Source organism: Cervus canadensis, chromosome 23 (genome assembly GCF_019320065.1).
Source record: "Cervus canadensis isolate Bull #8, Minnesota chromosome 23, ASM1932006v1, whole genome shotgun sequence".
NCBI lineage: Eukaryota > Metazoa > Chordata > Mammalia > Artiodactyla > Cervidae > Cervus > Cervus canadensis.
Window position 1 is genome coordinate 49367608 of NC_057408.1, and position 26221 is coordinate 49393828.

Here is a 26221-nt window from a genome sequence, read left to right on the forward strand (position 1 = left end):
GCCTCCCACCGCGCCTGCGCTGCGGCCGGACGCGGGTTCGCCTCTCCCAGACGCCCCGCCGTCCCGGCAGGGGTGAAAAACGGCGTGACACGCAGCGAGCGTGGCCGCCATCTTCAGCCTCTGGGCACGTCAACGGAGCGGGTTCGGGCAGAAGAAGAGCGTTGCGCAAGCGCGCCCGAGACGGTCTCAGGTAACTCCCATCTGACGGGCGAGGCGTCGCCGTCGTCGCCGGAAGTTTGGCGTTTCTGTGCCGCGGGAGAGGAGGCGGCAGCGGCAGCGGCAGCGGCAGAAGCAGCTGAGTGTCTGCCGATACCCGGATGTGAGACGGTCTGCTGGCTCGCGTCGGACCCTCGGCCGGGAGCGAGGAAGGTAGGCGAGCGTCCCGCCCGCCCCGCCGCCTCTGTCGTCCTCGTCTCCCTGCTGCCAGCCCCTCCAGAGAGCCGAACGCCTCTCCCCTTTCCCGTCCCATCCTCTGGGTCGCGTCGCCTCGCACGCCTTTCCTCCTCCTCGGGTCCCGGCTCCGGGCGCCCCCGGGAGGGAGTGGGCGGTTCCGGGACGCGGTCGCCTGAAGCAGGCAATCAACCTGCGCGGCTCGGCTGCTCGGCCGCCGCATCACCTGCCGCGGCCCGCTGGGCGGTCGGAGGTATTGAGGGGCCGTGGCCAGGGTCTCGCCTGGGCTTCTGGAGCCCCGTGGCGGCGTGCAGCCATTGCGGCGGCCGGGGCGGTGTCGGCCCGCAGGTAGCCGGGCCTCGTTCCCGTCTTCTCCCCCGAAGCCGCTGCTCCAGCCTCGGCGGAGCTGCGGTCCTGCGGCTCGCTCTGCTGCCCGCAGCCCACCCGCTGACCCGGCGTGAACCCCGAGGCCTCTGCAGTCTGCGGTTGGGCTGTGGGGATCCCGGCTTCACGATCCTTAGCCTGGGAGGGGAGCGGTGGCCCTGGTCCAAGGTCAGAGAGGGATTCTGGTTGGAACCGAGGATCTGGGCGCAGGCCGGGCTGCTCTGGAGTAGAAATTGGGTTTGTTGAGGGCCATCGCGAAGTTTGTAGAGATAGATGCGAGCAGAAAGGAGTTGGGTCCTCGATTTTGATCCCTGTTCATGAGATTATTTTACAACGAGGGTTTGTTTTCCTCGGGCAGAATGGGAGAGATAGCAAGTCCAAAAACTGGAGAAGACTCCCTCTCCCACACCCTCAAGCTTCCCCTCCCCCACCCCCAAATGTTTTGTTATTGAAAACCCACCTCATACTGTAGGGCTTCTCTGGTGGCTCAGATGCTAAAGAATCTGCCTGCAGTGCAGGAGACCCAGGTTCGATACCCGGGTTGGGAAGATCCGCCGGAGAAGGGCATGGCAACCCACTCCAGTATTCTTGCCTGAAGAATCCCATGGACAGGGGAACCTGGCGGGGTACAGCCCATGGGGTCGCAGGGTCGGACACGACTGAGTGAGTAACACACGCACAGTGTTTTCCAGGAGAGGGGGCGGGGGAGGGGGAAGGAGTAAGCTTTGAGGTTTGACAAGTACTGTGAACCTTGTTTTCCGGTAGCCTTTGGATGGCTGAAAAGGGATTCTTTCAGCAGGAAGTAATTGCAGCACAGAGTATTTAGATAGTGTTGTCAAACGCCGTTTCACTAAATAGCCTTTGCAGAAACCAACAGAAGAATGCTACTTAGCAGAACAGTAGGATGTGGGTGTGTTTTGCTTTCTTACCTTCTCAACATTTTTTTAAAAGCTGGGTAAAGCACGAGTTCAGTTTAAAACATTTTGAATGCTGTGAATTATGCTATATTCAGCGACTTCTGATCAGGTCTTTAGTATCTGCTGTATGCCGGGCACCAGCAGCAGTGGAACTGTTTTTAGTTTGAAAAACTTAAAAAACCCATGGACAGAGGAGCCTGGGGGGCCGTGTCCATGGCGTTGCAAAGAGTTGGACACGACTGAGCGACTAACACCACTAAAAAATCTCTCCGTGGAATTAGACCTGAGAGTAGGATGAAAAGTGCTTAATTTGGAAGCTGCAAATTCAGGCCTAGAGCATGTGCGGAAGTGAGAAAGCTGTAACACAGACACTTCCCCTTTTTAGGCAGAATGCAATATATGCCCCTACGTCAGATGTGTGAATTTGAAAGTACCCGTCTTAGAAGAAAACTTGCCCTACTTTATGCACATCTGCCCATCTTACTATTTCTTGGGTAAAGAAAATTCGTTGATTAGCATTATGATTTTGTAGTGAAAAAGTAATTGTTTTAACATCAGCTCCGAGCAAGATTTTGTGTTAGCCCTTTAAATCAATACATTATGCTTCCAGAAGAACTGGGAAAAGGCCCTAATTAATGAATGTCATTAACCCCTTTTGCTGGGTGGCCCTTTTTAGCTTGGTCATTCATTACAGCACAAAGCTGACTGTAATTATTCTAATAATGAAGGAGACTGGCATTGCACAATGGATTTTTTTAATAGTTAAATGTTTCTCATGAGTTTTGTTACCTGATTTATATTACACTTTGAGTAATTTGAATAGCCTCAGCTGAAGGTGACCAGAAGTTGAGATGGTGGTTAGAAACTAACACCAGTGAGATTTTAACCATACATCATGTGCTTAAGGACTCCTTTACACCCCTCTCCCCAAGCCCAGACTTTAATGTTTTTCTGTGCATCCTTTTTTCTTGGCACAGTAAAAGTTCTTTGGCTCGCTTTCCGCCTAAGTTCTGTATATCAACTACTGTGGTTACTTTTGACAAATAACATCATTCTGTTGACCTGACCGCCCTGTCTTCTTTTTTTGAGAAAGCTACATCTTATGCTTAGGTGCATTATAGTACACCCGAAGAAATCAAGATTTATGTCATCTGCTCTCTTCAGCTTAACTCTAAAGATTTTTGCTGTGTACGTGAAATTCACAAGAGATAAAGCTCAGTATATAAATTAAAATGGGGTTTAAGATGTTACTTTTTAAATTTTTTTTTATCGGCCACATCCTGACCAAGGATTGAACTCTGGTCCTGGCTTTGAAAAGGTGGAATCCTAACTTCTGGACTGCCAAGGAATTCTCTTAAGTGTTACTTTAATTATAATGGTCTCGAGCTTTTTGGTCAGGATCCCTTTACATTCTTAAAATTATACAGAACTCCAAATAGCTTTTGTTTTGTCTGTTATATCTATTGGCAGTTACTATATTTGAAATTAATTTAAATATATTTAATTATATATATATAGTATATAATAAATAGCAAATAATTACAGGTTAATACAAATAACTTTTTAGAAATTTATTATTTTATTCTCCCATACATATTGTATATGAGAACCTTAAGCATAGTATCTTTTTTTTCAAACTTTAAACTTTTTCTTTTGTTTTGGGGTACAGCCAGTTAACAGTGTTGTGGTAGTTTCAGGTGAACAGTTAAGGGACTCAGCCATACATATACAGGTATCATTCTCTCCCAAACTACCTCCCATAAATAACTTTTTAAATGCAAAACTACTATTCCCCATGCCCCCCCCCCCAAAAAAAAATTAGGGAAAGAATGGCAACTGTTTTACATTTTTGTAAATCTTATTGTTTGACCTAATAGAAGACAGCTGGATTCTCCTATCAGCTTCTGCATTCAGTCTTTATGTTGTTCTGTTTGAAGTGTATATTCAGCTGCACAAGGATGTGATGGGAGGAGTAATTGAATAACATTTTGAATGTGATACTCTTCTTTGACTTTACAATAAAACTCAACAAGTGGTAATTTCTTAACAGTTAGTTGTGGTGTGGAGTCTGAAACTATACCTATATCCTTTTCATACACTGTTCCTTTAATTTCATCGGTCTGTTTGCAGTTTGAATTGATCTTTTACTGGTATATGATTGTAATCTCATGAGCCCTTGAAAGGGTCTCTGGAATCTGCAGGATCCCTGTACCACACTTTGAGAACTACTGCTTTAAGGTAAATAATTTAATAGTTTAGAATTAATGTAATTACTGAAGCTGAAAGGGATAATGGTAATATGAAAAGAGTTGACAAGTAGTTAAGTGAAATGAGGCATAATTAAGATAGACATTTTCTTTTTCATGCTTTCTTTTCATAAAAAATGTTACATCAGTACGTTAATTATTACAGCTAGTTATTATTATAACTAATACTTAACTGCTTATGGTTCTAGGAACTTTCTAAGGACTTGGTATTAGGAAATGAAATGTTACTGTTGTCATTGTTGCTGTCATATTAATTTTTTTTTTGGCTTTATATTCTTGATGTGGGTAGATGGTAGTATAATAAATTGTGGAGAATGGCAACAGTGGAATGACTTGACTGACAGCTGAATTTAAGCTACCTTTAAGACATCAGGATGTATATGTCCAGTATGTTGTTGGATATCTGAGTAGCACTAGGGATGGAAATTGTGTTGGGCCTATTCATTTGTATGTTAGTGGTCTGCAGGTGGTAATCGAAAGTATGAGTATAAATGAAATTAGTTAATGTGTGTCTTTTGTGGTAAGAGACCAGACCTTGGGGAATACTAATTTGTAAGAGACTGGTGGAAGAAGAGAATTTAAAAAATGAAATTGTCCATGTCTGTCTTAAGAGTTTTAACTAATGATGTTGAGAATAACATTGTTTTACTGAATGTCTATTATAAATCTAGTGTAATAAAGGGATTTTTGTCTTTGAATGTTTGGAAAAATTTATTAGGGACAGTACCTTGTATTACTGTATGTTTCTGTTGCATTCTGTGTTAATGGTTTATTGTTGCTTTGGTTGTAACATTTTATATGTTTTGGCTAGTAGTAATTCATTTAATTTTATGTTAAGGAAACATGTTTTTTTAATTTCTAAGTATTTATTGGGCATTTTAGAACATGAGAAACACTTGGATTACCCTAAATAGGGGATAATGAATGGATTGGCAGGATACACAGGGAAATAAGGACAAAAAGACTGTATTTGTAGAGCCAGATCTTGTGGAAGGAGAAAACAGGAATCACCAACACTACGCCTTACAGAAATCAGAAGTTAGTTCAGGACTCAGAAGGTTGCTGAGAAAAGGTGCAGCTCTGGCATTTGGCTTACTTACAAGGTAAGCCAAATGTTCATCCAGGGGTGATTTTTGCTTTCCAGGGGATATTCAGTATTGTCTGAGAATATGAATATATTTGATTGTAAGAACTGAGGGCAAAGTGCCACTGGTATCTAGTAGGTATAGACCAGGGATCCTGCTGCTAAAACATCCTCCATGCCCACACCCCCATACTCCCTGTCAAAGATTTTTATTTGCTCCAAAATATTAGTGGCAAGATTGGAAACCTTGCATCATAGTGACTGTATTGGCTGCTTTGGGGTCAGGAATCTGCTGGGGAGCATAGGGACAGGAGGTTCAGAATATAACTATTTATGAACTCCCTAAAGGCCCCACCTTTGTTTTTTAAAGCAGGTACTTGCAGACATGGTGAATTTTCAGAGGAGGTTGTGAACTTGACAAGCCACTAGTCTTAGACATAGAGTTTCCATATCGCCCAGCAGTTACATTCTTAGGTATATACCCAAGAAACTTGAAAACACATGTTCACATGATAACTCATTCAGGATTACTCATAGCATTGCTCATGATAGCCAAAAGGTAGAGACATCCCATTAAACAACTTATCTCCTGATGGATAGGTAAATAAAATGTGATATATTTATACAGTGAAATAGTATCTGCCCATAAAGAACAAGATATTATAGATACATGCTGCAACCCTACTGAATGGAGAAGGAAATGGCAACCCACTCCAGTGTTCTTGCCTGGGAAATCCCATGGACAGAGGAGCCTGATGGGCTACAGTCCATGGGGTCATAAAAGAGTCGGAAACGGCTTAGCAACTAAACAACTCTACTTGAGCCCTGAAAACGTTAATGTTAAGTGAAAGAAGCCATCCACAAAAGGCCACGTGTATTGATGGTTTCATTTATATAAAACAACCAGAATAGTGAAATCCATATCCACGGAAAGTGGATTTGTAACTGTCAGGGACTGGAATGGGGTTGGGGATAGGGAATGACTACAGATGGGCTTGGGGTGGTGAAAAGATTCTGGACTTAGTGACAATTATTGTACAACTTTGAACATACTAAAATCCACGAAATTGTATAATTAGGTGAATTTTGTAGTCCATCTCAAATTATATCTCAGTTAAAATTTTTTTTTTTATTCCTGATCACACTGCTTGTGGGATCTTAGTTCCCTGACCAGGGATCGAACCTGGGCCCTTGGCAGTGAGAGCTTGGAGTCTTAACCACTGGACTGGCAGAGAATTCCCAATTGTAAAATGATTTTTAAAATATCACTTTAAACTTAAAATATATTGGGTGATATAATCTAAATGTTTTAATGATTAAAATTTGAATATATTTTATTATAATGTACAATTCAGAAATTGGATGTTCTCTTAAATTCTCAGGTACTTTCTGACATGTGTCTTGTAAATTATCTTTCTATATAAGTGTTGTGGATTTTCTGAAGTGATCGTTTTATGTTAAGTTTGATTATTGTTTTTTGGCCCCAATATTGATTTTATTAGAATTCTATTAATAAGCTTGCTTTGGCTTGTGGAGGGATCTTGCCAATTTGTTAACAGGTGAGAGAATGCATTTTTACAAGATTTTATTTAATAGAAAGGGATGTTATTAAGATATATAATGCTAGGTTAATAATGATTTAACATATAGGGCAAACTAATCCTTAGCATACCTGAACAGGTGAGTGACAAATACTGTAGATTTGTGTATCCATTAACCTCTTTGTTCTGTTAGGGCCCAACTCCCAGATGTTAAAATATTTAGAAATTGGGAGGAAAAGGTGTAACTCATAATTTTTAAAATTAAAATTTTTGGTGCTTAAGTAATAAAGGACATTAAATGAGTTTTTTCAAGTTATTGTACCTCAGAGGTTTGTGTCTGTGTGTGTGCATGCACAGTTGCTCAATCTTGTCCAACTCTTTGCCACCCCATGGACTGTAGCCTGCCAGGCTCCTCTGTCCATGGTATTTTTCAGGCAAGAATACTGGAGTGGGTTGCCATTTCCTCCTCCAGGGCATCCTGACCCAAGGATCAAACCTGTGTCTCTCTGCGTTTCTTGTATTGGCCGGCAGATTCTTTAGCACTGTGCCACCTGGGAAGATAAACCTCTGAGGCTTAATCTTGGGTAAATCTGGGGCCTCCCAGAACATTTAACTATAATATGTATTAGTCAGTCATTATTGTATGAGAAACTCCCCCACAACTCAGGGGTTTAAAACCGTGTAAGCAGTTGTTGTTGATTACACATCTATAAGCTGCTGTGGGTTAGGTGATTCCCGTTGAAGTGTCTTGAGTTCGGCTTTGCTGTGGGTGTGGGTGGGCGTGCTGCCTCATTAGGGGTTTGGCTCCGGTTTACTGTTTGTGTTTCTTCTGGAGCCTAAGCTGAAGAGGCCGCATCTACCTGCTGAAACTCTTCTGGTAATGGCAGAGTTAGCAAGAGGGCAAGACCAATTGCACAAAGACATTTTAGATCTCTCTGTATCTTTTCTGCTAACATCCCATTGGCTAAGTCATCAGATGGCAAAGCTGTAGGGGCAGGGAAGTATGCTCTGTCCACTATGAGGCCAAAGTAAGACATATGGTCAATCTGAGCCTCTGATGGGAAGGAAAATAATATACTCCTTCCATGGAGGTGGGATTTGGGGTGGAAGGTAGTGATTATTTTAAGAGAAAAACCAAATTTATTATATGGTATAAGAAAACGAGATGTGACCATATTGAATTGCAAGATTTTTTTACATCAAGTGAAAAATTATCACTAAGCCATTGTTAGTCTAGCTTAGTCCAAGTTGTTCTAATAGTTAACAGACAGTTAATAGATGATACTGTTTTTGTATTCTCATGTTTTTTAATGGATTGTTTTACTTTAGCTATATAGAATTCTTTTTTTTTTTTTTAAGATTAACAGCCAAACACATGGAAGTTATTAGAAGCATCATTCATTAGAAGCATCAACTATCAACTTGAAGAAAAAAATTATATGTAATTTTCATTTCAATAAGGTAAGTAGCTTATATTGTTATAATTTAGTGCCTTCAAAGATAATTGGTCAGTATGCCAAATACACTTAAATATTCAAAGAAATGTAACTTTTTTGGACAAGATTATATGTTCACATAATAAAATGGAGTATATAGTGAAAAGTACGCTGTTTTTTCCCCACACTTCTTGCACTCGGTCCCGTAGTTCTCTTTCCTAGAAGTCTTCACTGTTACTAGTTTCTTGGACTTCCTTCCAACCTATTGTGTGCACAGGCAAGCAGACGTTTCTATACCTTTCCTTCTTCCCACTGTCTTCCTTTTTTCTTTTTATGACAAGGGGAAGTCTGCCCTGTTATGCACCTTGCTTTATTTGGGTTAACAGTGTTTCTCGGTTGTAGGTCCATATCAGTTACTTACAGTTCTATTTTTTGGGCAGACTTATTAAAGCATAATGTATGTATAATAAACGGCAGCCTTTTAAAGTGTACAGTTTGGTGGATTTTGACAGATTTGTACATTCTTGGAACTACCATCACAACCATGATAGAGATCATTTCCATTACCTCCAAAAGTCTCTCTCTCCCTCTACTCCTACCCCAGGCTGTGACTCATCTATTTTCTGTTAGTGTAGATAAGTTTGCCTTTTCTAGAATTTCATAAAAGTAAAATACTTTATGTACTCTTTGTGTCTAGCCTTTTTCATTCAACATCATGATTGTGAAGTTCATTCATGTGGTTCCAAGCACTTTGTTCCTTTTGATTGCTGAGTGTTCTGTTGTATTGAACCACCATATTTATCCCCATTCACCCGGGTAATAATTGGGATGGCTGTGTGGGGATCTTTCCCCTTTTGTGAGTCCCATTTTCTCCCCATCTCGTGGTACTACCCATTTCTGCTTCTTGAGGGATTCTCAGGTTTAAGTAGAGTTGCTTCTCACTTGGCTTTCCTCAATTTCCAGTTTAGGATCAGGTTTCTTTCGAGTTTGGAGGTTATTTGTCCTTCTTTGTAGCTTCTGTACTTTTAATTTTTATCATCTACACTTTTGTTCTTTATCCTTTGGATTTATGGTTTTGTCTTGCTTCATTTTAATCTATTGCTTTTTTTTTTAAGTATTACATGAGAATAGACATAAATGTTGTGTATTTAAATCTGTCTTTTTAACTGTGTCACTATTTTTCTATGAATATAATTATTTACGTGCACTATTTTTCCTCAGAGTAGGATTTTGCTTTACTAGCTTAACCACTGTGTGTCTGTATTACGATTTTTTTTTTTTTTGTATTACAAAGTTTTTCTAAAGTGTAAAATTGAAATAGAAGAGCTAACTTCATTGGATGCATGTGCCGTAATTTACTTCAGATTAGACATACTATACTTAAGTGTTATGTGTAAGTGGAGCTCTGAAAACTAATGTTAGGACAGGGTAAAATTATGGAGTATTGATTAATATATCAATTAATAGATGAGATGTAAATAATTCCATCTTTGTACTTTATAAACATTTTTCAATATTTTACTTTTAGGTGCTGTATAATGTGTTAAAAGGAAATTATAAGGAATGATTTTGTCAAATTCTTATGAGTTATGGTGGCTGAAAGATCAAATGTTTCTTGTGGGAAAGGAAATGTAAGTAACCTCAAGGAGTAGATTGATTTTCAGCTATTCTCTGTTTATTTAAGACAGGTTTTTGATTTATAAGACTATACTTAGGATACTTTTTTTCTGTTAACCTTAAGTATGCTGCCCCTTCAGCTTGGCCCCAGAAGAAACACAAACAGTAAAATGGAGCCAAACCCCTAATGAGGCACTGTGCTACCCACACCCACAGCAAAGCCGAACCCAGGTCACCTTAACATCAATCACCTAACCCACAGCAGCTTACAGATGTGTAATCAAGAACAATTGCTTATACAGTTTTAAAGTGTATTCTAAGTATACACACTAAGTAATTGAAAGAGAGAAGTAACATTTTTTGTAAGTTGTGGTCATTTCTTTGTAGTGTTAGCATTGCCAAATTTCTTGGGTTGTACAAAATTTAATGTTTGTTTTTTTATTTTTCCAGAAATGGCAGCACAAAAGGAAATCTGTATTAATAGAGTATTTTATTAAACGGAAGTGGTTAAATAAGAACTTTAAATCAACAGACTCTGCAAACAAGGAAAGAAACGTGTTAGCTGTAAGACATGTTTCTGATGAATCAAAGTCCAATAACTGTAGACTTCAGAAGAAAAAAATTTTCAAAAACTTTGTCAAAACAGACAGGTCAGTGATAAATAACTTCTCCAGTCATAGGGCTAGGCCTGAAAACGAATTTAATTGAAACATTAACAAAACAGATCAAACTTGAATTAAAATTTTTGTCATAAAAAGTTCTGGAAATATCAGCTTAGATTTAAATTTTCCTCAAATATCTATTGCCTTGTCCAAAGTAAAGCAAATATCATTCAGCCTTCATGCCATAAGGATGACAGAAATCTTAGCAGACTAGTACTTTTGTTGAAAATGTGTGTCAGTATCAGTTGATTTTTTTTAGACCTGCTCAGTAATAATACTAGACATTCAGCATTTATTATTTACTAGGACACAAAAATTTCGAAAATACTCAGAAAAGGAGGACCTTACTCAGGAATGATGTCCATTCAGGAGAAATCAAAAGAAAATTCCTCCAGTGTTATTAAAAAGAATGAAGATAAGAATTTAGAAACACAAGTTCAAGGTTCTCAAAAGAATCTAGCAAAAAAATCAGATCCAAAGGAAGCTATAAAATCACTGGTTAAATCTTCCAATGAAAGTAAAGTAAATCAGCCTGAATTAGGAACATGCATGAGCACAAGGTCAGCATCCAGTGATCAAAAAGCTAGTAAATCTATTAATAAAACTATGGTGACCGTAAAGGGACATTCACAACAAGAATCTACAAAACAGAAGAAAATATCTCAGAAAAAATCAGTGCATGAAACCCCTAAATCAAATGAACACCTGAACCGGAGATCACAAAGACTACAACAGTTAACAGAGGTTTCAACAAGATCTCTGCGTAGTAGAGAAATTCAGGGTCAGACTCAAGCAGTTAAACAGAGTTTGCCACCAACAAAAAAAGAGCACTGTAGCAATACTCAGAGTAAATCTAATAAAGCTAAAACAAATCAGAAACATGTGAAAAGAAAAGTATTGGAAATAAAGTCTGATTCTAAAGAGGAAGAAAATTCTGTAACTAATGAAGCGATCAATTCCCCCAAAGGAAAAAAGCGCAAAGTGGAGCATCAGACGGCTTACGCTTCTAGTTCTCAGTGCACAAAAGGGTCTGAAAAGCGTCTGCAGAATACCAGGAAAGAAGAAACAAAGTCTTCTTCTGAGATAAAAAGATCCAAAGTGGCTACTTCAGTGGTCTCTAAAAAGAAGGAGATGAAGAAGTCAGTTCCCACACAAGTGAATACTAGTGCAAAATCCCAAAAAAGTCCACAGCCATCAGTGCCTGAACAAACTGTAGACAATGGGCTAGAGCAAGCAGGAACAAGCAAACGGGGGAGCATTCTCCAGCTCTGTGAAGAGATTGCTGGTGAAATTGAGTCAGATACTGTAGAGGTAAAAAAGGATTCTTCACAAATGGAAAACATAAAGGAGGAGAAGCCTACAGAAATAAAACCGGAAGAGACAGAGACTGAAAGACAAACACTTCATCAGAAGGAAGCGAATCAGGACGTTCAGTGTAATCGTTTCTTCCCCAGTAGAAAAACAAAGCCTGTGAGATGTATACTAAATGGAATAAACAACTCAACTAAAAAGAACTCCAACTGGACTAAAATTAAACTCTCAAAATTTAACTCTGTGCAGCAAAATAAATTAGACTCTCAATTTTCCCCTAAATTGGGCTTATTACGAACCAGTTTTTCACTACCTGCGTTAGAAACGCATCAGCAAGTGACTCAAAGTACATTTTTAGGGTCAAAACCATATGGTGATAAAAATAAAGCTTGCCAGCAGGAAGAAATGAAAGAAGTTAATTCTGAAGCTGTTAAACCTAATGATATTGCAGTTGAAATGAATAAAATCCCCAAAAAGACTCCTGAAAATTGTCATTTGGGTAATCAGATAAAACCACCTTCTGACCAACCATTGGATAAGCAGAAGAAAGATTCTTTTGAATCAACACCGGATAAGGTAATCTATTTTCATTATGTACCTGGAGGTGTCTGAGTATTTTCTGATAAGAATTAAGTGTTTATAACATACTTTAGCTTAAGAATTAAGTTGTAAAAGTTGGAAGAGTCATTTGGTAAGGAATTAGCGAGAATTTCATTAACCCAGTCTTGTAGTGAGTGATAGAACTTACTGACTCCTTTAGATGGCTCATATTTACATGAATGCTTGTCATTGTTTCCTTATTTTCACCCTTCATTTTTATTTTATGTGAAGCACAAACCTGTCAAACTCTAGCTTTTCATTTTCATTTAACACACTGGTTTGTTTCCTTTTTCTATTAATTATAACTGAAGAAACTTTAGTAAATGACTAAAATGTGGAACTTGAAATTGGGCTCAGTTCTGATCAAGTTGTTAAAATAACTTCATCTGGCACAAGTCAGCTTTTCACCACCTGATAAAACTTGAATGTTTCTAGCAGAGATGCCTTTTGCTTTGACTTGTGCAGCCATTTTGAACAGTTGGCAAATAAAATGCCTGAGGGATGTAAATAATTCAGTTCTCAGGCTAAGAATAAAATTGTAGTGGGCAAAAATTTTGTAAATGGGAAAGTAAATTGAAAAATTTACTAAATAGAATCTAAATAGCTGGAAGAAACTTGATTACCTAAGAAGTAGTTTTGAAACTTTATAAAAGCAGCTGAACCATTTCTTTCCAAATTAAGATGTAGTTAAAATATCAATATATAAAATCAGTAGGCAGAACTTTAGCACTCTATAATACTGATTTTTAAAACTCCGCCAATTTTGTTTCAATTATTTAATTTTATAATGAGAAAGCTGAAAGCAGTAGAAGAATGTGGGTTAGGCCATGTGTTTGGGGACACAAATAGATTTGAATTCAGGTGTCCCGATTTTCAGTCCTTAATTCTTTCTACAGTGACATACCCTGGGTATAAGAAGATCATTTGAGAAAAAAAATCATGAATAGAGGAAAAACAGTCACTTTAAAGTTTTACAAGTGATTTAAAGTTCTCTTTCGAGGCATTTAGGTCTGGAAGCAAATTTGAGTGAGTGAGGAGTCAGGGTTTGTGTCAGAAGCCCCCAAAATAGATTGTTGTTTATTCTCATTGATACATGGGTATATTAATAGTTGTAAAAAAAAAAATGCCACACTTTATTTATGATTTCCTCTGTGAAAGTCCTTTTACGTTGTTTCCAACTTTTTCACTGATACCAACAATGTGATTACTATCATAAGAGTCGTTAGATGTGGTGGTGAACATATCACTTCAAGACATATCGAGTGCCTGCTGCATTCGAGACACCGTGCTAATAAGGCTATATAAGATGGTTTGTGTCCTGCCTTTAGTGAACTTACATTGTACTAGGCACTTAGAGATTTCTATTCTTCCGATAAATACTGTTTAGTGAAGCCATCATAATAGCTTTTGTTTAATGAACACCGCTTCTTTATTAGGCAAAGGAGAGCTTCATATAATTGTCACCACATTCTACAGCATGAGTTCTATTACTCTCCACGTATTACAGGTGAGGAGAGTGAGGCTTAGAAATTTAAGTGAAGCTTAGAGATCTGTGTAACATGTAAGTGATGGAGCCAGGCTTTAAACTGAGATTGACTGGCTTCAGAATCTAGCTGGATTTATACTTAGGGAAGTAGAAGAGTGTAAAAAAGCAAACCTTACACCATTTGAAAACTTTTTCTGTGGCTGTCTGTAATTTTTCTTCTTTTTATTACATGGTGTCAGTCTCAAAAGTGCTGAAAAATGATGATGGTAAGGCTAAGCATCTGTCTGATAGGCCTGAATTCTTCAGGCCGAATTTAAAGTATTTGGATTTTACGAATTTTAAAGCTCAATTATTTTATGATTTTTTTTTAAACTAGTAATTCTAGCTTCCTAATGGAGATTGATTACTAATGTCATTATTTTTATTGTTTTTAATTTTTCTGCCTTTTAATGACAAAAATGTTCATATTTCAAAAATGTAATGTTCAAGAATAATGTTATGTGTTCTTTGTAACAGTTACAGTACAGATAGATACAGACACACACACAAAAGTTATCTGTTCACCACCACATTTCCATTCCTCTGAGATAGCTGATGTTTGAGTTTGCACTATTTTCCTTTGTTAGTTATTGAGTATCTACTTTGACAGAGTTTTGATTGAGGAGTTCTTAGAAATACAAGGATAAATATAAAAAGTCTTTGCTCTTAAGAGTATTAGGAGATATACTTGAAACTATATACTTAAGTATATATATACAACAATACACTTGCATATATACATATGCATATGTACTTAAGAGTATATAGTAGATTAATAAAAAATAAGTAATTCAAAATAGAAAGTGATAAGAGCATGAAAGATGGATGAGGTAATTGGGAAACTTGGGGAAAGGGAATGGGAAATTTGGGGAAAAGAATGGAAAACTTGGAGATTTCATGGAAGGGGTTAATATTTAATGACTTGAGTTTATACAGGGGTAGCGTGTTGTAGATTAGCACTGTTCAGTAGAGATACAGTGTGGGCCACATAAATTGTTCAAAAATTTCTGCTAGCCACATTTTAAAAAATTGGTAAAGTTAATATATTTTACTTGTCATGTAAAAATAATGGTTCAATGTGTCATGAGTTTTAAAAATTGAGGTGTTTTACTTTTTTTTTTTTTGGTACTAATACCTCAAAATCTGGTAGGTGATTTACATCTGCAGTAAATCGCAGGTCAGTCATATCACATTTTAAGTGCCCAACAGTGAGCTGTGGCAGTGGCTATTGTAATGGACAGTGAGACTTAGGTAGATGAAACCCAGAAAAAGCATAGAGCCGGCAGATATGGAGTGTATCTGTGGGATAGGTAAAGTTTTCAGTCTAGCATGAAGGGGAATAATATGAGTTGATGCTGAGATGGAGGGTAGCTTGTAGGGAGATCATAAAGAGACTTTTTTAAGGCATATCTTGTGTGAATTACTCCATATATGCTCTTAAATTTTCTTAGTATAGTGCTAAAATTCACTGAAAATATTGTAGTAAGACCCAAAGGTTGATACAAAAGTGAATATTAACATTTTGAATTATATGTGCTTAGAATTGCAGCCTATGTTTGGAATCTAAGCTTGAAAACAATCCAGTGGAAAATGCCACTACTGTCTCAACTCTGCTCAGTCAAGCAAAAATCAATACAGGAGAGAATAAATTTCCAGGTAATACTTTGAAAGTATTGTTTAGATTTCACAGTGGTCAGAGATTTTTTTGGTCAGTATAACAGAAGACTATATCCACTATCAAATAAACCTGTTAAATCCTTCTTTTAACCATTGCTTATGTTTTTCAAATGTTTGATGATAACTATTCTTTGAAGGGGGAGAATTGCGTCTGTTGATTGGGTTGTGTACAGTACTTAGGGTGATTGTCTGACTCCCTACCAAAACTACTTTGCTTTTAAATCATTTATTTTGTTTGTGAACTTACTTTCTGGAGAAGTGTTATTTAATGAATTGCTTAAATTAATGATTACAGTTTATTTCTCAAGTATAAATGACTAGTTTACCAAGTTCTTATCTTTAACCCTTAATTACTCAGTTTTCCATCTTAGTAATTGTATCTTTGAATTAAATCAGTTCTTACATTCTGTTCACTTTTACCATAAAAAACTTTATTTTTGTAACCGAATGAATATTTTGAGGGTAATTCCCTGGCAGTCTAGTGGTTAGGACTCAGCGCTTTTTCTGCAGCGGCATGAGTTCAATCCCTGGTTGGGGAATTAAGATCCCACAAGCTGAATGGCGTGGCCACAAAAATTGGGCAATATGTTCTTTGAACTCTTGAATAGGGATTTGTTCACCTATATCAGATGAAGCACCAGGAGATACAGAAGAGAAATTCCTAAATATTGAGTTCATATAATTGATTCACTTAGGAGTGCTTAGTTGCTAAAGTGTGTTTGACTCTTGTGACCCCATGGACTGTAACCCACCAGGCTCCTTGTCCATGGAATTTCCCTGACCCACCAGGGACGCCCTTAGTGGGGAAAGGGGAAGTATAATATGAATACCAGAAATGCATTTATTCGTTAGAAAATTGTTATTGCGTTATTTGATTAGTAATATGATTAAAGGACTTCCGTGGTGGCTCAGAGGTAAAGAATCTGCCTGCAGTGCAGGAGACTTGGATTTGATCCCTGGAGAAGGAAATAGCAACCCACTCCAGTAGTCTTGCCTGGGAAATCCTGTGACAAAGGGGCCTGGTGGGCAACAATTCATGAAGACAAAAGAGTCAGACACTGTTTAGCACTTGAACCACCACCAATGTGATTAAAACTCCAGAGACTACAGGTTTTTTTAAGCTAATGTTTTCCTTTATTTCTGTTTAGAGACTGAATAATTAATTATGAAAGCCTTATTATGAATAATTATGAAAGCATTTAAACAATTTCCTTTATTGTCCAGTGCTAGTAATTATTGCTGAAACTAGAGACACACTGTTAATCTACCATTAGATCTCTCTGCAGCTCTGTAGAGCTTTTTTGCCTCTTCTCTGAAGAGAAATTCCTAGAAAGGTGACTCTAATTTTATCAAATGGTATTTATTAAAAATAAACCATTTAGTGCACTGAGGTTGTTTTTCTTTATGATAATTTTTAACTGTTAGGTGGAGGGCTAGTACAAAGCTTAGTACATAACCCATCTTTTTATTAAATCACAGGTTCAATTCCCCAACAGCACAGTATATTCTGTAATCAGACATCTAAGACAAGTGATAACAGGTAAGGTATTAGTTTAATTCAGGTATAAATATGAGAACTTCAGGATTTTATACTTGTAAGTTTTGAGTTTGGGGAATTTTTTCCCTTGAAAGGTTGCATTAGTAATCATGAGTTTTTCACACAGATGTGATAGAAATTCTGTTTTTAGTGTACTTTTTTTTTTCTGTGTCCACACAGTGTTTTGCAGCTTTTAGTTTTTTCTCAATGTGTTATAGAAGATAGAAAAGACGTTTTCTACCTTCCTTCCTCATTCTTTTAAATTCTGTATTAGATTTCATTGTGCACATTTTCCATTGTTTATTAACAGTTCTCTATGAAACCTTGGTTGTTTCTAGTTTATTTCTATCAGAAAAAAAGTCCTGCAATAAACACTTACCTTTGTCCACTTAAGTGGCTCTATCTAGGATAAATTCATAGCTATAGGATTTAACCTGCCTTGCCAAATTTTCCTTGCAAAGTGGTTGCGTCTTATACTCCCAGCAACAATATATGAGAATGCTCCTTTTGCCCAAAAAGCCTCATGATATATATTAGCAACATGTAAAAGTATTTCAGTAGATTAAAAGCTTTTTGTTCTGTCTTTACTTTCAAAATAAATTAGTATGACTTTTTTGCTTTACTGATTACTGAAAACAATATTTAGGACAAACTGTAGTGACTCAAATTGCTGAAACTATGAAACTTAAAACTTACTCATACTATAGTAGGTACTACATTTTTTTATTTTTATGTTGCAAATGAGTTGTTTCTTTGGGTTTCCTTTTGGTTTTTAAAAGGTTATTTCCCTGCCCCCACACCCCTTGGAATTTTATTTGTCATAGTGTTGTATAGAAAAGCCTAAGTATTTTTCTGCCAGTGATTTGAAGTGATATGGATCTATAACATTTAATAGTTGTCTGGTTGGTTGGTTGTTTTTTAAAAGGGAGATATCACCAAATCATTCTTGGCCCAAGTGTAATTCCCATTTGGAGATAACAATTCCAAAAGACTTGAAACTAAAAGAAGCAGAGAAAGCTGATGAAAAACAGTTGATCATAGTAAGTATACAACTTGACCTTTTAGCTAAAATGTTGCTACACCATCTTATTTATACACATTGTCCAGGAATAAATTCATTTTTTTCCCCTACAGAGCCTTTTTGTCACTGTAATTCTTCATTATGGAAATATTCTTGGTATTATGACAGCCACTCTCTCAGTGATTCCATCCTGTAACAATAAAAATTCAGATTTCCTTCTAGTTTTATTTACAACAGATTGATACTTTATTTCACATATTTTCTTAAATGTGTCATTTGATCACTACCTTCTTTTAGTAGTTGGTTTAAATTTTAAAATAACATGGAGCTTAATAAATACAGATGATTTTAAATATGTGTATTTTAGTATATGTTGTAATTGTAAAACTACATTTTACAGGAAGATAAACCAGTAGTTAATTTGAAATAGAAAATAAGTGCAGTTTGGTGGCAAGGTAGAAAACAGAGGGAGATAGTTTGACTGATGAAAAATCGAGTTTGAATGAGTGAGCACAATATAAAAAAAATGAAGAAACCCAAAGTAATAGGAACATTTAATGTAGTTCCAGTTGACACAAGTAATCAGATTTTTTTGGTACTGGATAATTGGTTCTAGCTTTAATCAGTTCAGTTCAATTCAGCCGCTCAGTCGTGTCCGACTCTTTGTGACCCCGTGAATCCCAGCACGCCAGGCCTCCCTGTCCATCACAAACTCCCGGAGTTTACTCAAACTCATGTCCATCGAGTTGGTGATGCCATCCAGTCATCTCATCCTCTGTCGTCCCCTTCTGCTCCTGCCCCCAATCCCTCCCAGCATCAGGGTCTTTTCCAATGAGTCAGCTCTTTGCATGAGGTGGCCAAAGTGTTGGAGTTTCAGCTTCAGCATCAGTCCTTCCAAATGTTAGGTAGTTAGAATAGGGAAAAGGAGTCCAAAATGGCAGTGGCTAAAAGACCTGGAAGGGAAAAGCCCTCGAAAATAGAGCAAAGGAAGGTCCGAGGACCGGAGTGAGAACCTCAGGTAAAACAACACTCCTGGCTGGCCCAATTTACATAAGACAGGCCCAGGGACAGAGAGACATATAAAAAGAGGAGCCAAAGCCCTCTTTGCTCGCCCGCTCTCCGGCGCGATGGGGCGATCTTCTCTTTGCATCTTTGGATCGACGTGCCCTCATGCCTCGAAGATGGATTTTCCTGCTATTAACTAAATAAATAGAGCTGTAACACTGATTTATTTAAGAGCTATAACACGGTCTGTCCTCCAAGAGCTGTGAACCTGCTGAGGGGGCTTCAATGTCCGTCACTCCGAGTTTTTGTTGTGACGAGACAAAGAACCAAGGAGCATACACTCGTGTCACACAATGAACACCCAGGACTGATCTCCTTTAGGATGGACTGGTTGGATCTCCTTGCAGTCCAAGGGACTCTCAAGAGTCTTCTCCAACACCACAGTTCAAAAGCATCAATTTTTCAGTGCTCAGCTTTCTTCACAGTCCAGGTGTCACATCCATACATGACCACTGGAAAAATCATAGCCTTGACTAGACGGACCTTTGTTGACAAAGTAATGTCTCTGCTTTTTAATATGCTATCTAGGTTGGTCATAACTTTCCTTCCAAGGAGTAAGCGTCTTTTAATTTCATGGCTGCAGTCACCATCTGCAGTGATTTTGGAGCCCCCCAAAATAAAGTCTGACACTGTTTCCACTGTTTCCCCATCTATTTCCCATGAGGTGATGGGACCAGATGCCATGATCTTAGTTTTCTGAATGTTGAGCTTTAAGCAACTTTTTCACTCTCGTCTTTCACTTTCGACAAGAGGGCTTTTTAGTTCTTCACTTTCTGCGATAAGGGTGGTGTCATCTGCATATCTGAGGTTATTGATACTTCTCCCAGCAATCTTGATTCCAGCTTGTGCTTCTTCCAGCCCAGCGTTTCTCATGATGCACTCTGCATATAAGTTAAATAAGCAGGGTGACAATATACAGCCTTGACGTCCTCCTTTTCCTATTGGGAACCAGTCTGTTGTTCCATGTCCAGTTCTAACTGTTGCTTCCTGACCTGCATATAGGTTTCTCAAGAGGCAGGTCAGGTGGTCTGGTATTCCCATCTATTTCAGAATTTTCCACAGTTTATTGTGATCCACACAGTGAAAGGCTTTGGCGTAGTCAATAAAGCAGAAATAGATGTTTTTCTGGAACTCTCTTGCTTTTTTGATGATCCAGCGGATGTTGGCAGTTTGATCTCTGGTTCCTCTGCCTTTTCTAAAACCAGCTTGAACATCTGGAAGTTCACGAATTGCTGAAGCCTGGCTTAGAGAATTTTGAGCGTTACTTGACTAGCCTGTGAAATGAGTGCAATTGTGCGGTAGTTTCAGCATTCTTTAGCATTGCCTTTCTTTGGGATTGGAATGAACACTGACCTTTTCCAGTCCTGTGGCCACTGCTGAGTTTTCCAAATGTGCTGGTATATTGAGTGCAGCACTTTCACAGCATCATCTTTCAGGATTTGAAATAGCTCAACTGGAATTCCATCACCTCCCCTAGCTTTGTTTGTAGTGATGCTTTCTAAGGCCCACTTGACTTTACATTGCAGGATGTCTGGCTCTAGGTGAGTGATCACACCATTGCGATTATCGGGGTCATGAAGATCTTTTTTTGTACAGTTCTTCTGTGTATTCTTGCTATCTCTTAATATCTTCTGCTTCTGTTAGATCCATACCATTTCTGTCCTTTATCGAACCCATCTTTGCATGAAATGTTCCCTTGGTATATCTAATTTTCTTGAAGAGATCTCTAGTCTTTCCCATTCTGTTGTTTTCTTCTATTTCTTTGCACTGATCTCTGAGGAAGGCTTTCTTATCTCTCCTTGCTATTCTTTGGAACTCTGCATTCAAATGGAAATATCTTTCCTTTTCTTCTTTGCTTTTCGCTTCTCTTTTCACAGCTATTTGTAAGGCCTCCTCAGACAACCATTTTGCCTTTTTTCATTTCTTTTCCCTGGGGATGGTCTTGATCCCTGTCTCCTGTACAATGTCACGTCCATAGTTCATCAGGCCCTCTGTCTATCAGATCTAGTCCCTTAAATCTATTTCTCAAGTCCACTGTATAGTCATAAGGGATTTGATTTAAGTCATACCTGAATGGTCTAGTGGTCTTCCCTAGTTTCTTCAGTTTAAGTCTGATTTTGGCAATAAGGAGTTCATGATCTGAGCCACAGTCAGCTCCCGGTCTTGTTTTTGCTGACTGCAAACAATATACTCAATCTGATTTTGGTATTGACCATCTGGTGATGTCCATGTGTAGAGTCTTCTCTTGTGTTGTTGGAAGAGGGTGTTTGCTATGACCAGTGTGTTCTCTTGGCAGAACTCTATTAGCCTTTGCCCTGCTTCATTCTGTACTCGAAGGCCAAATTTGCCTGTTATTCCAGGTGTTTCTTGACTTCCTACTTTTGCATCCCAGTCCCCTATAATGAAAAGGACATCGTTTTTGGGTGTTAGTTCTAAAAGGTCTTGTAGGTCTTCATAGAACCATTCAACTTCAGCTTCTTCAGCATTACTGGTTGGGGCATAGGCTTGGATTACCGTGATATTGAATGGTTTGCCTTGGAAACAAACAGATCATTCTGTCATTTTTGAGACTGCATCCAAGTACTGCATTTTGGACTCTTTTGTTGACCATGATGGCTCCTCCATTTCTTCTAAGGGATTCCTGCCCACAGTAGTAGATATAATGGTCATCTGAGTTAAAATTCACCCATTCCAGTCCATTTTAGTTCGCTGATTCCTAGAATGTTGACATTTACTCTTGCCATCTCCTGTTTGACCACTTCCAATTTGCCTTGATTCATGGACCTAACATTCCAGGTTCCTATGCAATATTGCTCTTTACAGCATCAGACCTTGGCTTCTATCACCAGTCACATCCACAACTGCGTGTTGTTTTTGCTTTGGCTCCATCCCTTCATTCTTTCTGGAGTTATTTCTCTGCTGATCTCCAGTAGCATAGATTTAATATGGGGAGATTATTTTGTAAGAATTGTCTAGAAATCTTTTTGAGAAAGATTAGTGAGGGAAAAAGTTGTTTCATCAAATTTAATACTGTTTCTGTAGTCAAATCAGTATGATAATGAAACAAGATTAGACAAGTAGAATCTAAAGCTACACCATCTAGTGTTGTAGCCACATATGACTGTTGAGCACTTGAAATGTCACTCACCAGAATTGAGGTATGCTCCAAGTGTAAACACACATGCTGTGTTTCATAGATGAGTACAAGAAAGCATGTAAAGTATCTCACTAAGTTTTACAAATATTGTATGTTGAAATTATAACGTTCGGTATATGTCTTGTTAAATAAAATACATTATTAATTTTACTGGTTTGCTTCTGCAGTCTTTAATGTGGCTACTAGTAAATTTAAAATTACCTTTGTGGATCACATTTCTGTTGGATAGTGCTTGTCAAGAGTTGATGGTAATGATGATGTTAATGATCACGATAGCAGCTAATATTTTTCAATGCATTGTTCCATTTCCTCCACTTATAGTAACTAAGTTAAGCCTTAGAAAAAAGTATGAGATAGGTACAACTGTTATTTTCCATTTACCGGTGAGTAAAAGAAACTGAGGTAGATACTTAGTCATTACTAAGAAAACTGCCTGCTTGAAGAGGTTGTTTGTACATCTGTGTTTATTACTCACAATAGCCAAAAGGTGGAAGCAACTAAAGAGTCCACCAGTGGATGGCTGGCTGAACAAAATGTGGTGTGTATGTAGATGGTGGAATATTATTCAGCCTTAAAAAGGAAGGGAATTTTGACACATACTATAATATGATTGAACCTTGAGGACATTATCTGAGTGAAATGTCAGTCACAAAATGATGAATACTACATGATTCTACTTATGAAAGGTGCCTAAAAGAATCAAATTCATAGAGATAGAAAGCAGAATGATGGTTTCCAGGAGCTGGGGAAGAAGGAGGATTGGGGAACTGTTTAGTGGGTATAGAGTTTAAGGGGTTTTTGTTTTGTTTTGTTTTTTTCACCACTCCTCACGGCATGCGGGATCTTAGTTCCCTGACCAGGGGTCAAACCTGTGACCCTAGAGGTAGAGGTGTGGAGTCTTAACTAGTGAACCACCAGGGAAGTCCCTAGAGTTTCAGTTTTGTGAAATAAAAGTCATTCTGTGGATTGGTTGCACAACAGTGTGAGTGTACTTAATACTACTGAAATGTACACTTAAAAATGGTTAACATGAAAAAAAAATGGCTAACATGGTAAATACAATGTTTTGTATCTTAACCATAACTCAGGCAATTTTTTTTAACTCCCTGAATTTTCAGGTAATATTTTGTCAATAGTTTCAGTCTTTTAGAATGAGCTTGCCTTTAGTTTTATATGAAATCTCTCATTTACCATTTGATTTCATTTTGGTCTGTGGCCCTAGCTATAAGACACTAGGATATAGTTATCTTAGAGTCTTTTTTTTTTTTTTTCCAGTAATTAGTTGAAATTTCCCAGTTTCAGAGCAGCAAGAATAAAGGAATTGTGCTTTTAAAATTAATGTTAAAGTTAGATCATATTGCTGTAATTTGTCTTTTTAAATGAGGATAAGTATAGAAAACCTTTTGTAACCAGTTACTATGCTACAGCGCAAGTATGAATTACTGGAGTATAGGTGATCTTTCATACTTACTTGATATAAGGAAAATAGAGAATATTTAATTTTACCTTTGCTCAAGAGTTTCTGGTGACATCAAAATACTCTTTTTAATATAACTAGAATAAAACTATTAAAGAGAAAAGAAGACATTATAAAAAAAGTCTATGAAGCATTTCTTCTAAACTTCAGTGGTGTAATTATCACAGATACAAAATACATACTAGTTCTCATTTATAAGTATTTGCCATTTGAGGCGTTAGAACTAAGAGTGTAGTGTTAAAGATACTTTCTCAGTTCTTTTCAGTTGTTATTAAATGGTGTGGAGTGGATGATTACTAAAATAGAAAACAGTTCTTCATAAAATTACATACAGATTTCGAAAGTTAGCATCTTCATTTTTGTCATCAACATGGAATGTTGTTTTAAACACTTCTCATTCTATGTTCACCTTATAACTTTAGAGACTGATATTCTCAAATTATTCTTTTGTGGGGGGAAAAAACCCTTCTGTTTGTTTTTTATAAATAGGATGCAGGACAAAAAAGATTTGGAGCAGTTTCCTGTAATGTTTGTGGCATGCTTTACACAGCTTCAAATCCAGAGGATGAAACACAGCATCTGCTCTTCCACAATCAATTTATAAGTGCTGTAAAATACGTGGTAAGTAGAATTCATGACTTCTAAAATGCAGAATCAGATCATTAGAGATGAATTGTCAGATTCAAGTCATTGAAAAAATTTTGTCTTTAGAAAATAGCACCATATACAAAGCCCCTGTAGTATATATACAGACTTACTTTAAAACAAAACCAAACATAAAACCCAGCAAATTCGTTCTGGCTGGTGTATGTTGTGGGATTTTTAAAATTTTAAATTTAACTTAATTTTCAAATTGTTATATTTTTAAAGTGTTGTTGTACCTCTTCTAACAAGTGATGCTCTTCAACTTGAGTATTTTTTTAAATTTCCTTTGATTTTAATTGTTAACTAGTATTCATAGTAGCTTGACACAGCTTTTTTGGTGGAATTGATAGTGGTATATATTATACCAAATAGATTGTGTGGGGATTTCCTTTACCTTCTCTTTGCTAACATAAGAGTTTTTCTTATTAAAGTTAAAGAACAATTCCTGATGGTTGAAACCTCAGACTTTGTAGTATACTTAAAAAAAAAAAAATCCCACAAAGTAAATATGTTTTAGTATATATATTTTAATGTATGTGCAGTTGAGGCATAATGGGTATTATTTATATTTGTTTTTGGAAGTAGCAAAATTTTAAATAATTTTGAACCATTTCAGATATCTTGTGAAAATAGTAATTTAATGTAATTGCTGTTTACCCGTATCTGAAATGGAATTTATTTTATACATGTTACCTTCAGTACTGTACACTCACATTAATAAGACCTCCAGGATATCTGAACTGAGATCACCAATTCATTTCATATAGGCACTAGATTTTTTAAAGATTTTTATTGGCTTCAGTTAAATTTGTATCCTTATCTTTGGTTGAAGAATTCATATTTGTGGTTTTATTTATTCAATTACTTCTTCCCAAGATAGGTGGGGTTTTCCTTTTTTGGTTTCCTGCTGTGGTAATCCTTTGTATTCCTTATTTCATCTGCTTTTCCCCACACATACCCTTTTCCCACTTAACTAAATAAAATATAAGGTATGTGGATATAGAATATCTGTAGCTAGATATTTATTTGTCATTTCAAATTTGTCCTTTTCCAGTTTGACTCTGCTAATATCCTTACAACTTGAAAAGAAAAATAGGCCTATCAAGTAGCTAAATTATGGAATACTTCTGGGGCAGAAATATTTATTTTACATCCATCAATCTGGTAGAATTGTATTCTGCTCAAGTTACATTATTTGATTCTTGCAGCCAATTTCCAAAAATTATAAAGAAGTTTGCTTTAAAAGACTTAATTATTTTAAGAGAAGTTCTTAATTTCTGAGACCAACTGTAAGGAAATCAACCAGGAGATAATGTACTCTGCTCTTCCACAACACCAAAGGAAATTAGTTTATGGAACAAGGTGGAGGCATCACTTCTTAACAAATCCTTCTTAACAAATCCTGGCTCTTGCAAGTCCGTAAAGCAGCAGAACAACTTAAGGAAGACTGATTCCTGCCCCAGACCTCTCCCCCCACCCCCTGCCCCCTTCTTGATGGGACAGAGCTACAGGTTATTTTATTTACTTTTGAAATAAACTCAAGAGAAGGAATTGAGTTTAGCAGTTGGCCATCCTTTGCTAACATCAAAGTTAACGTTCTTTTTGTTTTTTCAAACATAGATATACATAGACTGTAAGGTAGAAACTCCTCCAGAACTTTGTAGCATTCTTTTCTAGTGTATGGAGAGGATAAAAAAGCACACCCACATTAAAGATGTTCTGCTGTGATCACAGCTCTGGATTCTGGGTTATCACTTAGTGAATCTTCCATTGGGCACCTAGTGGTGTGCCTTTGCATTAAGTACTCGTGTTTGATGAAACACTTAATTTTTTAAATGCCAGTTTATCTGTCGTGTCTGTTTCTTGGAGAGAAGCACATAGAACTAAGAAGTCATTTTGTGCTGTGGC

General features: G+C 37.5%; 1 protein-coding gene across 8 annotated transcripts in view; it reads left to right on the forward strand.

Moving 5' to 3' along the window:
• The first annotated feature begins 219 nt into the window (after nt 1-219).
• ESCO1 (establishment of sister chromatid cohesion N-acetyltransferase 1) overlaps nt 220-26221 on the forward strand; it is a 40337-nt gene continuing 14335 nt past the window's right edge. For 4 of the 8 annotated variants that reach the window (XR_006264861.1, XR_006264860.1, XM_043443880.1 and 1 more), the window contains exons 1-8: nt 220-369; nt 7943-8044; nt 9548-9650; nt 10087-12185; nt 15276-15390; nt 16891-16951; nt 17874-17988; nt 24158-24289. Coding sequence is in view for 6 of the 8 variants with exons in the window: in XM_043443880.1 (XP_043299815.1) it covers nt 10653-12185; nt 15276-15390; nt 16891-16951; nt 17874-17988; nt 24158-24289 (1956 nt within the window). In the remaining 2 variants the exon portion in view is untranslated. Of the gene's footprint in view, nt 370-3821; nt 3930-6544; nt 6602-7145; nt 7168-7942; nt 8045-9547; nt 9651-10086; nt 12186-15275; nt 15391-16890; nt 16952-17873; nt 17989-24157; nt 24290-26221 lie in introns of those variants that run through there. The other 4 variants (XM_043443881.1, XM_043443882.1, XM_043443883.1 and 1 more) reach the window with 4 other exon arrangements.